The sequence below is a fragment of the Crocuta crocuta genome, unplaced genomic scaffold (assembly GCF_008692635.1).
Source record: "Crocuta crocuta isolate KB4526 unplaced genomic scaffold, BGI_CrCroc_1.0 scaffold126, whole genome shotgun sequence".
NCBI lineage: Eukaryota > Metazoa > Chordata > Mammalia > Carnivora > Hyaenidae > Crocuta > Crocuta crocuta.
The window spans coordinates 1,526,744-1,539,189 of NW_027531000.1; the positions used below are offsets into that span (position 1 = coordinate 1,526,744).

At 43.7% G+C, this 12,446-nt stretch overlaps 1 protein-coding gene across 2 annotated transcripts in view; it reads right to left on the reverse strand.

Moving 5' to 3' along the window:
* Window positions 1-9,250, reverse strand: part of SUCLG2 (succinate-CoA ligase GDP-forming subunit beta) — a 260,803-nt gene extending 251,553 nt beyond the window's left edge. For both annotated transcript variants that reach the window (XM_077770601.1, XM_077770600.1), the window contains exon 1: window positions 9,138-9,250. In XM_077770601.1, the coding sequence (XP_077626727.1) occupies window positions 9,138-9,221 (84 nt within the window). In that variant the 5' untranslated portion in view covers window positions 9,222-9,250. The remainder of the gene's footprint in view (window positions 1-9,137) is intronic.
* Window positions 9,251-12,446: the final 3,196 nt, after the last annotated feature.

The following is a 12,446-nucleotide window of genomic DNA, read 5'->3' on the forward strand; positions in this document are numbered from 1 at the left end:
GGAGTCTATTCCTGCCTGTGCTCAACTTCAGGTTTTCTAAACAGACACTATAAAAAGCCCCTGTGTAGGTAAGTCCCAGAGAAATGGTACAGCTGCAGTCCAGAGAGCCCTGGGAAGCCCTCTACAACACCAAACACCTCTCCGTGTTAAGTGCCCAATGCTCAGTGCTCTCCACCAGACTAGACTGTACATTATGCCCGAGCTTCCTACCAACCCCCATCTTCTGAGCCTAATAAGTGTAAATTTAACAAATTATGCATTTAACAAATACTCACTGGAAAAATAAAAGAATATGAATATTTAATAGACTATTAACAGTAAAGGTATTTCTTAAACATTCTAACCAGACATGGGAAACAGAAAATGTAGTTCAAACGATACATCAGACAACATTTCTACTCAGGATAATGTTAACGTAAAATACATATTCACTGTACACTCATGCTAATAAGGGCACTATTCGCAAGACAGGTGAAAGTAACCTAAGTGTCCACTGATGAATGAATGTATCAACATGTTATGCATACATATAAACATACAATGTATACACACACAACTGAATATAATCCAGCCTTAAAAAGAAAGGGAGTTCTGGCCCCTGCATGGGTGAGATTAAGGGCATTACGCTAAATAAAATAAGCCAGTCACAAAGGACAAACATTGTATGATTTCTCCTATATGTCCCTAGAGTGAAATTCATAGACAAAGAAAGTAGAATGGAAGTTTGCGGGTGGCTGGCAGACAGGAAAGTGGGGAGCTAGTATGAAATGGGTACAAAGTTCAGTAAGGGAAGATGAAAAAGTTCTAGACATGGCTGGTGGTGACAGCTGCATAACAATGTGAATGCACTTACTGCGACAAAAATGTACATTTAAAAATGGTTAAAATAACAATTTTATGTTATGTATGTTTTACCACAATAAAAAGTAAATAATAAAAATTTTTAAATAAAAATACAAGACTGCCTGGTGGCTCAGTCAGTTAATCGTCCGAATTCCGGCCAGGTCATGATCTTGTGGTTCTTGAGTTCAAACTCCACGTCGGGCTCTGTGCTAACACCTCAGAGCCTGGAGCCTGTTTCAGATTCTGTGTCTCCCTNATCATGGCTCCTGCCCAGTATATTGCCTTAATAATGCCAATCTTTCTCTCCTACACACATTACCAACATTTACTCCATTTCAGTTAGGGTTTTCCAGAAACAGTCTTGGTTTGTTATCCCTGCTGCCCCTGGTGTAATAATCATTCACAGGGTTCACAGTCACTCTCAAAGTATCCCAATCTGGCAATAAATTATGTGGCCTTCCTAATTTTGGCTCAAACCCCCATCTTCTCCGATGTTATATACAACTAGAGGAAGAAGAAAGAAAGAAACCTGTAGATCAATCACAAGTATGCAAACAAGTTTAGTTTTCAGGGACATATGACTCATGATTTCGGCTTAGGTCATGATCCCAGGGTCATGGGATGGGGTCCTGCGTCAGGCTCTGTGCTGAGTGTGGAGCCTGCTTGGGATTCATTCATTCTCTCTCTCCCTCACCCTCGCCCTCGCCCTCTCTCTCCCCCCTTCTCAAAAAAGTTTAGTTTTCAGAGATGCTGAAATGTAAAAAACTTAGTCTTATAATTAAAAATGTAATTGTTACAGATGAAAAAACTTATGAGTGTTTAAGGCAAGATTTAGACCCAGACAGTCTACATCCAGTCCTGCCTTATACTTAGTCTCCAGAACCAATTACTAAGGGCACTGAATCAGTGCACAGTCCCCCAAGTGAGCCCCATGCTTGCATTCCTCCACCCATCTCCATCCTTCATGCAGAAAGGGTCCTCTAAAGCATCAAATTTCGCCCTTCACCTCACTATCTAAATTCTTCAATGATTCTCCACTGCCCTCAAGAACAAACCTTAACCGGAGTTAAGCTGGATCTTAATTCAGCAGGATCAACAGAATGGTGCACCTGCTTATGTATGTGGCCTCATCTCTGACTGCTCCCCAATCTCAAACTCCACCAGACAATCCTCCTGAATTCCTCGGTGCTCCAGAGTCACAATCTTGATACCTGGACAGCCCAGAAATAGAAGTAGGCCGAGCACATGGAGAAATGGAAAGTGGTAGGAAAAGAGACTCCAGACCCACATGCTACCCAACACAGGTCCCAAACTTACAAAGCTCTACCCTTAACGCTATGCCATGTCTCCAACATCAATTAATACATTATGTCAAATCCCTCCAATTTTAAGATAAAAATAAACTTTAGAGTTTAACCTAAGAAATCTATGCCTTCGTGACTGATGGCTGAAGTGCTATTCTTTTGGAACCATTTCTAGAAAGAGGCAAATGCTGGCTGTGTCATCAGTACACTGATCAAAGTCTGAACTCAGAATACCAGGCAATTCTGTCCTCCATTAGCATCCCCCAAAGCACACCCTGCAAAAGCAATGCAATTTCACAACTTCTTCAGAATTCCTGAAAGCCTACTGCCAGTGCTCTGCAGTTGAGGAGACAGCAAAAGGCGTCTGGGACTGGCTGTGACTACAGTCTATTCTTTAAGTGTCCTTCCCACCTCAGATCTTTGACACACATGTGGTCCAGAAGCCATCACGACTAAGTCAACACCAGGATGTGCAAACATTTCTGGAATGAGCACATCCAGGATGGTGCAACTGAGCTCACCACGTGACCTTCCCTGCTGCTACCTTGGGCCTCTACAGATCTTCACTTCATGCCATCTGTGGAATAATGTACAACGAGGCCGTGGGAGGCAGGCCCTGGACTCTCTGAGTCTCAAGTACCCCAGATGTAAACGGAAAATAATCATCTCTGTTTCACGTGGCTGGTGCATGGATTAAAGGAAATAAAACATATGGAAACACCAAGCTATTGCCTAACTCTGAGATGGCAGCAAACAATACAGGTTTATCAGATCTGAGGAGGGAAAACGTTTCTAGCTTAGTAGAGCATAAAAAAATGCAAGTAGAGTTAGCTTCAAATTTATGGTAAGAAAAATAATCATTGTGAGCCACCCATATCATTATGTCAAATGTACTCTTTGTAACCATCTATGAGATTGATCCCTTTTCAGAGAACAATAAATTGAAGTTCAGCCACGTTCAACAGTTTGCAGAGCAAGAACCTGGCAGACCCCGAATCTGAATGCAGAACTCACACCCTGTTCTCTGTTACTCTGTTTTCCAGAGCCTGAAGCCAGGGAAGGAGTAAGCCTGAGGAGGACAACCATGCACAATGATTAGTATACCTGAATCAGCACAAGCCCAAAGGACCAAAGGTGCCTGCCACTTAGGGCAGAGAGAAAGAGAGAAATGCAAGCAATCAGTGTAACCGGAAGTTTCCACCCAAGCAGGATCCTTTAGCAATACAGTTTAATGTTTTATCAGCCTAAGTGGTTTGTCAGCATGAGGCAGGTGACTTGCTGGCACTCTGATCTTTTTTTTTTTTTTCCTCAAACATTTTATTTATTTCTGAGACAGAGAGAGACAGCATGAACAAGGGAGGGTCAGAGAGAGAGGGACACACAGAACCTGAAGCAGGCTCCAGGCTCTGAGCTAGCTGTCAGCACAGAGCCCGACGCGGGGCTCAAACCCACGAACCGTGAGATCATGACCTGAGCCGAAGTCGGATGCTTAACCGACTGAGCCACCCAGGCACCCCTCTGGCACTCTGATCTTAAGCACGTTACTCTTGTGACCTCTCCATGACTGTTCCCTTATATGCATCATGAAGAGAGTACAATGTCCTTTGCAGTAATGTTGCAAGGGTTAAAGAAATGATGCGTAGAGATCACTGGGCACAGGGTCTCTGCGCACATGTGAAATGAACAGCCTTATTATGAAAGTCCTTTCACAACTAGACTTTCTACAGCCCCTTCCTTCCTTGCTTGCCTTGATTATCTGCTTCATTGCTCAACTTCTGTTACTTACCTGCCCCTCTCTCTTCTCTACGAAACCCCACTCAGTCACTGTGACCACAAAAGCTTACTGAATACCTTGTCAGGCAAGCAGGGGAAACAGTGGTGCATCAGAAAATCTTTGCCCTCAATGAGCTTAAAATCTTGTATTTGTGAGAGAAGAAGAAAGACAAATAAATAAATATACAAACAAATGCAATAAACCACCAGATTTTTAAAGCATTAGTATAATAAAGCAAGTATGAGGCAAAGAATAATCCCTGGGGAGAGGGAGAATCAGATAAAATAATTAGGGAAAGCCCTGTCTGAAGATTTAATATGTAGTGAGAGAGCTGACAGCCTGAAAATAGAAAAAAGAATGTTTCAGAAGGAGGGCACAGCAAGTCCCCAGTGCAGGAGCACGCAGTGTCTTAGAGGACTAAGAACACAGCCAGAATGCAGCACCCACATGCCCTAGTATAATTATTGGTTTACAGGTCAATTCTGCCACTAATCTTTGAGTCCCCTGAGGGTAGGGGCCGTGTATCTCCTTGCTGCGTTCACTCAGTCATGTAGCAATCTCTGTATGCCCAGCATTGTCTTCAGCATTGGGTTTCCAGGGAAGAGCTCAATCAATATAGTTCCCGCCTTCAAGGGGCTTACACCAAATACCACCAGGTTCAGAAAACGAACTAAATGAATAATACTTGTGGGATGCCTGGTAGCTTAGTCGTTTAAGTGTCTGACTTCGCCTCAGGTCTCATGGTTCGTAAGTTCAAGCCCCGAATTGGGCTCTGCTCTAACAGTACAAAGCCTGCTTGGGATTCTCTCTCTCTCTCTCTCTCTCTCTCTCTGCCACTCCCCCCCGAAACCCATGCATCCTCTCTTTCTCAAATAAACTTAAAAAAAAAAAAAAAAACTCACTAAATAAATAACCTGTTTTTAAATTTTTTTAATGTTTATTTTTAAGAGAAAGAAAGAATTACAGACAGAGCATGAGCAGGAGAGAGGCACACAAAGAGGAAAACAGAATCTGAAACAGGCTCCAGGTTCTGAGCTGTCAGCACAGAGGCCAACGCAGGGCTTACACCCATGAACCACGAGATCATGACCTGAGCATGACTGACTGAGCACCAATAAATAAACTCTTTCAAAAAATGAACAGGGGTGCCTAGGTGGCTCAGTCGGTTAAGCATTCGACTTTGGCTCAGGTCATGATCTCACAGCTTGTGAGTTCGAGCCCCATGTCAGGCTCTGTGCTGACAGCTCAGAGCTTGGAGCCTGCTTTGGAGTCTGTGTCTGCCCGTCCCCTGCTTGCACTCCGTCTCTCTCTCTCTCTAAAAAGAAATAAATAAAAATTTTTAAAAATGAACAATATTCATTTGTTTTTTAGTTATGATGGATTTCTATGCATACTGAGTTCTAGGCTTTCTACAGCCCATCCTCCTTCCTCATTGGCCTAGAAGATCACCTTCGGCTACTCACCTGACTCTCACTTCTCCATACCAAACTGGTGGCAAGGACTGACCCCTCTTCTCTCCCCTGTGTTCTCTCCCCCCTCTTCCTTTGCACGCAGCCTGCTCCACCTGGAATGCCCTCCCCACCCCCATCTTCATGAAACTAACTTGAGTATTATTTCCCAAAATTTCATTAGGATATTGATTTTACCATTTGCTCAAACGTGTACAAATCTCTCAAGTTCTTCAGGCAAAACATTTCCATCGAGAAACAGAAAGTGATAAATCAAGTGACAATCCCACACTGAGTAATAAAGAGAACTGTAGGACAAATGATCTGAGGTTAGGTAGATCATTTCTCTTCCTCCCCAAAATATGAGATATCATTTCAGTGACTTTCTGGGCATCGTGCCTGCGGAACAGACCTAGGATACATGGGCAGCAACATTCTCACTACCATGGATCTGTGCACTGCATCACTGGCCCATAAAAGAGAAGTTTCATTTACAGTAAACAAAACCAATTTGGGACACTTAATGGTCTTCCCCACACAGAAGGTCAATAGTTTAGCATCTAAATTATCTGAGATAGATTTCCTTCTCTAACAGCAGAAATTGCAGCTGTACTTCATCTTAAAAAAAAAAGTAAGATATTTATTCTTTTAGGCAAGAAGGCACAAAAAAATGAGAGTCCCAACTTCCGGCACAGCCTCCAGAGCCTCATTTAGCTGATAAGGACTTGCATGGAACATTTAGTTCTTTACTTCTAAAATCCACACATCCGTCTTTCTCCTCCTACATCTTGAAGGACCAGAAAATTAAGCAGGAGCCATCCATTTTGGAGGATACAACAGCAGGGGCATTGGTTCAAACAGTTTCCTTCAAAACTATGCACTCCTCTCCAAGTTCCTAGACAGAAGCTCTGGGCTTCCCAGAGCGCCACACAACAATCCTACAGTGGGGGACCCGACAGGCAGTGTTTTCCACAATGTCTACAATTCACAACAGAGCAGCTCCTTGAACTTCACCCTGCCTTTATGAGAGGGAACATGTGCAGAAAGGCAACAATACCAGGACTGAATTATCATTAACCGTTTAAACTCTGCCCTCAACCAAAATTTCCCATATGGCATGACTTAGAGAGTGGGCTCAGCTCTGTGCCCACCATGGCCATGCCCTGCTCTATGACAGTGCCAAGGAGCCCTGTTCTCCTGGAGGACTGTCTGGACACAGCAACATGGCCCTTATATGTGAAAAGTCCCCTAACGATGGTCAGATCTTTGCTGGCGTACTGAGTTCACAGAACATTCCCTCCCTAAAAGTTTCAAAGCTACATCTATAATAGGAATGATAAGAGTACGAAATTAAATGCCTTGCCTTTAGAAGCCAGGCCTAGGATTCAGACCCAGCTATTTTTTTACGAGCTAAGTAACTTTGAGCAAGTCACTTATCCACTCTAGACTCTTTTTTTTTTTTAATATTTTATTTATTTCTAGGAGAGAGAGAAAGAGACAGCGTGAGCAGGGGAGGGTCAGAGAGAGAGGGAGTCACAGACTGAAACAGGCTCCAGGCTCTGAGCTGGCAGTCAGCACAGAGGCCGACGCGGGGCTCGAACCCACGATTATCCACTCTAGACTCTTAAAAGCTGCAGATGCTGCAAATCCCCACATGATCTGGCCCCTGCCTTCCTCAAGCTACTACTGGTAGTACCACTTTCACCTCTTTAACTACTTGGACATGTTGAGCTCACTCCCACCTCAGGGCCTTTGCACTTGCTATCATCTCTGCCTAATACCCTCTTTTCCAGAGTTTCACCTGGCTGGCAACTTTCGGTTACTCAGGTCTCAACTCAAATGTCAAAAAGTCACCTCCAGGATCGCATAATATTAAATGTGTGACTACACAGTGTACAATTCCATTTACACAAGTACAGAAAGGAACAAGGCTACGGTATGGTGGTGTAAGTCTAGGGATTGGTGACCCTTTCCAGGGTGGCGGCAGCAACAGGTAGGATCACCAGGGGACCCTCTGGGTTGCCACTAAATGATTAATTTTTTGATCTAGATCTGGTGACCTAGGCATGTTCCATTTGTGATAACTTCTGGTTGCTCACTTATAATATGTACATTTTTTAGTACATGTGTTATATTGCAACAAAAAAAAAAAGGCCAAAACAAAACAAAAACCCACCTTATCAAATTGGTTTCTTTGACTACCTAATCTATGTCCACCTTCCTGGCTAATCTATTCATTCTCCACCCCAGGATTCTTGGACACTAAGTACTATCCCCAACTTTTAAAAAAGTTCTCATCTTTGAAACCTTGTGTTTAGTGGATAACACATCGTCCAAGAGTAATGTAAATCAAAGCTACTCGATGGAGTGAGATAACAGAACCTTTTGCCCAGTCTTGACAAACCAAGGCTATCTGTCCCCAGCCAGATTCTCTAGAGTGCTGTGTTCACATCTCACTTCTTGGTTAGGCAGGAAGCCCTATCACACCTCGGCTAAGCACTTGGGTTCCTGGTACAATTAAAGCTTTGCTTGAGTTTTCACTGCCCAGGGGCCCATATGTCTCATCAATTCAAGTCTGCACTCATAGTTAGCACTACAGTTGTTTTTTCGTAACACTTAAATAATGAATAGGACTTGATCACCTGGAGGTATTCTCCTCACTCCATTACAATAGTTATTAGTGATTTTAATTAGACAAAACTGCCATTCCTTTCTGCTATCCCACCATACTGTCAAGTGCCTATTAAGGATATTACAGTAATAAGTATTAGCACCTTTTAAATTTACGTTAACAAAAACAGAGAAATGAGAAGTCAGGAAATAAAGAGGGGAGAATAAAGAAAAAAAAACACCTTGCATATAATTAGCCAAAGCTTAGAGTAACTCAAAAAATCATTAATAGCTATCTTTTAAATTCTCCTAAAAACCATGCTATGCACATCCTTGTTAAAAAACTGCAGGTGATAATTTGCCTCTCGTGAATTAAAAATTGGGAAAATGAACAAGGTTGTTGCTCAGCTATGTCTGAGCCCCACGCTGCCCTTTCTTTCAAGGGGGAAAGAACTTATCTGTGGACAATCAGAAGTTGAGCAGTTGACGGATTTCTCCAAGAGTCATCACCAACTTATAACCCCCACAAAGGGCTTCTGAATACTTCGACTCCTGCCAATCTGCAGACTAAAATCTACAGGAGGCCAAGTGTGAACTGCTACTCTGCATCCACCCCGGACCCCCTTAACTTTCTATTCTCTATAAACGAGGAGAAAGGGCACAAGGCGAAGGCTCTGACGTGTCTCTGAGGAGGCTGATTCCTCCGTGTAGAAGGGAGAGCATTTCCCACTTTTCTCCTCGACCCCCGCATTTTACCGACTCAGGCGCCCCCGGAATCTACAAAAGCAGTCACCCTGTAGAGTGTTCCTCAGGGAAGTGCATTACTAACACCAGCCTGGCTGGGGCGGGTTTCCAGGCATGTTCATCACGTGGCCTAACACACGCGTTCAGGGGTCGAGGCGTTTCCAAATGACACCTGGCAAAGCGGACAGGGAAACCTCGGGTCTCGTAAACGCGGTCCCGAGAACTTCTCGACTTTCCACGCAGCGCCCTCCGCGTGAGCCGAGGGAACCGACGCCAACGACTGCGGAGGGCTTAGTGTCGCCCCCTCGGCCCCGGGCCCACACCCGAGCGGGGGCGACCGTGGGCCCCCCACGCGTCCGGGCGCAGCTCCGCGCGTCGCCTCNTCGCCCGGCTCCAGCCACGGGGCGCCCTCACCTGGGACCTGGCCGCCAGCAGCGAGGGCCGGAGCGCCAGGTCTCGCAGAAGCTTCCGGGCCTGCGCTGCCACGGGGGACGCCATCTTAAACAGGAAACCCGGCGCTGGGGAGCAGAGGGNCCTGCAGGGGTCTGGTGGCCGTGTCACCGTGCCACCCACTGCGGGCAACAGCAGATCCCCAGCTCTGCGGTCGTGGGGTTTAAACTGTACGGAGGACCAGTGAGCAAGCGAACAGTAGTCACTGCAGCGAGTGCTCGAACTGGAACGAGCGGCCTTCGGAGCTCAAATGTAGTCTCGGGGTCGCAGAGGAGCCTAAGGAAGAGGTGTCTGAGCTGAGACTTGAAAGAATAAAGGGGAGACGGGGCTCCTGGCGAAAGCGGTGGAAGCCTTCTACAACTCAGTTAAGACATTTTTATCCTAAACAGAAGATCAATGCAAACCCATTGAAGGGTTTTGAGCCCGGTAATCAGTATAATAAGAGCAGACGTTTATTTGGAGTCTCCTGACACTAAGCACTGTGCATGTAATAAAAATGCTGTAGCAAATATACTCGATGTGTGCCAACCTCTTTACAAGTAGGAACTCTTAGTCTCCATAGCAACCTTTCTAGCCTAAAATCCCCATTTTGCAGAAGAGGAAACCGAGGCACAGAAAGGTTAAGTAACTTGCTGAAGGTCACAGCTCCCATAGGAATGGAAATGATAGTCAAACCCATGCTTTCTCTTCGTGCACCATTAAGAGCTGTTTTAGATTCTTTTTTAACCTTACTTGTTCTTGAGCCTATGATCATGAGAAAACTTGAAGTGTAACAGAACTAGGCAACTATTGCTGCTAGTTTCCTTCCTTCCTTCCCTCCCTCATTTTTTTTTAAGTTTCTATTTTGACAAATCAAATAGAAAAGTTACAAGAATATTACCCCAAAATGACCAGGCATCCTTGACCCGGGTTCCCCACCTATATTTTGCCCCATTTCCCATTCTTGATAGGTAGACATATATATACATAGATTTATAGACCATTTCTCATCACAAGTTTACCTGCTACATTTAGCATCTATTGATGATTATGGCTTGAATCAGTTATGACTATGATGATTGCAAAATAGTTATTATGTAATTTTGTTCTTTTCTACATTTTTGGTTTGTATTCTACTCTGAAAAGAGCTTTACCTTTGCCCACATTTCTTTATTAACTCTTGTATTTACTTGTATCAGTATGGACTTGTGGATCCCTTTTAACTCGGTGCCAAATCTATGCTCATGCCTATTACATTCTGCTGCCTCTAGAGGGATATGGGTCATTTAATCCTCAGATGAAGGTTCCAAGGAGGTTCTGCTGTTCCTCCCAATTTGCCAAAGAGAGAACAGGGCCCCAGAGACACTATGTTACTTTCCTAGGGTCACACAGCTTGGGATCAGACCCTAAAGCTGGAATCTAACCACTCTACTCCATGCCCTCCCCTTGACATGAGCGGATCTGATTTCCGATCTCATCCATCATTACTTCTCATTACGTAATTACTTATCATTACATAATGATGTACATCATCACATCATTACTGTGTCTTCCATTTAGCCAGGTTAGATTACAAACACTACAAACATTCAGCAATGTTTAAACTTGGTGAGAGCTTTAAACTTGGTTGTCAGAAGGAAACAGACCACCTGTAGAATTAATCGAAGGCTTTTTATTCAGACATTACTTTAGTAAAGGGGTCTGCTACCATCACTTTCCTTCCAGCAGAAACTAGGAGGCCTTTGAAAAGAGAGTGCATTTTTTAAAGAGAAAGGAGAAACTCTTAAGATAGTCTGATTGATGAGTGTTCTATCAGGATGCGATTTTTCTATTAGGGCAGGATTTTTGGAGGTGGAGTGGGAGGGCGTTCTGACTGCCATTCGAGTACACTTGGCAGTCTTTGGTTCACTATCAGTAATACATAACTGGGGACTTTCCAGGCTGGGTAACATCATCGGAGTTTTCCCTGTCTCATTTGGAAAACTTCCTGGTTCTTGGCTGTGGGGCCCAAGTCTTGTGTTAGCAATTCCTCAGTGCTTTTACCTGCAGCCTCTCCTTCTACCTTTTCTTCAGCCAAGGGATTGGGAAGAGGCAGCAGAAGGACCAGCATTCAAATGGTATCTCCAGTGCTTAACACTGAGCCAGGGTTAGAAGAAGGGCACAATAAACAAGATGTCATGAATCACACTTACTGAGTTCCTCCTAAGCCTTCTCCTATTTTCTACTCTTTTTTCCCAAGCAGAAAGCTCTTTGAAGTCACGGATTCCACCACACAGTTCTGTACTGTGCTTTACCGGGACAAGCACTTATATTTTAGCCAAACTGGATTCAAAAGCCACCTCTACCCCTTGCAAACCTGTGACCTGAAATATGTACCTACTTCATAGAGTTGTAGTAGGTATTCAACAAGATGTTGTATATAAAGACCTTGTATATAGTAGGGGCTTAATAAGTATTATTTTTCTTTCTCTAGATGATTACTAATAAATGTGTGATGGCTAATGTGAAACACTAAAGCCAATCTGACACGTGGATTAGAAGGTCCAGATGCTTTGGAACTTACCTTGATAGCACTGGAGAACTACATAAATGCCAGTCACAAGTATTAAAAGGTTCTAAAGTGGTTGCTTCCAGGAAGAGGGTTGAGGGTAGTGGTCAGGGAACCATTACATTTTTAGAGTTTCCAAAATACCAATGCTTAGACACCACTATAGACATGTGAATCAGAATCACTTAGAAAGAGTCTGGGATCTGCATTTTAAATAAGCTTCTCCAGGGGTTCTTTAGTTTGAAAAGGAAGAAAGCAAACAAACCAAACCATAGTGTCAAACTCTCTTGAAATTCTCTGGTTAATCAGTAAGTTATTCTGCTTCCCTCCATTGGGTTCCTAAATGTAGAGTGATACATCGTAAATGTACATATTGACTAAATGCTGCTTCCGCAGACCATACCTTGACACATGGATACAGAATCCACCTTCTACCAGGGGTCTAGGTCAGCTTCAACTTACAGAAACATTGGTTAAGGAAGAATGAATAGCTATTTTATGCCTTTTCTTTATCAAAACTGTCCACATGGACTGCTTGCATAGTCTATGTGGCCATAGGCAAAGCATGCTCCAAAGCTTTCTGTGCTGTCTGGTATTAGATTGAAGCACAGAGGTAGACTTAAGACAAACCCAGTTCAAGTCTTGACTCTGTGATTTAAAACTCCATGATCTTGATCAAGTTACATCACAGCGTCAGTTATCTGGTCTGTGTAAAGGGGATTATAATAGTGCCTATTTGCCAGAGA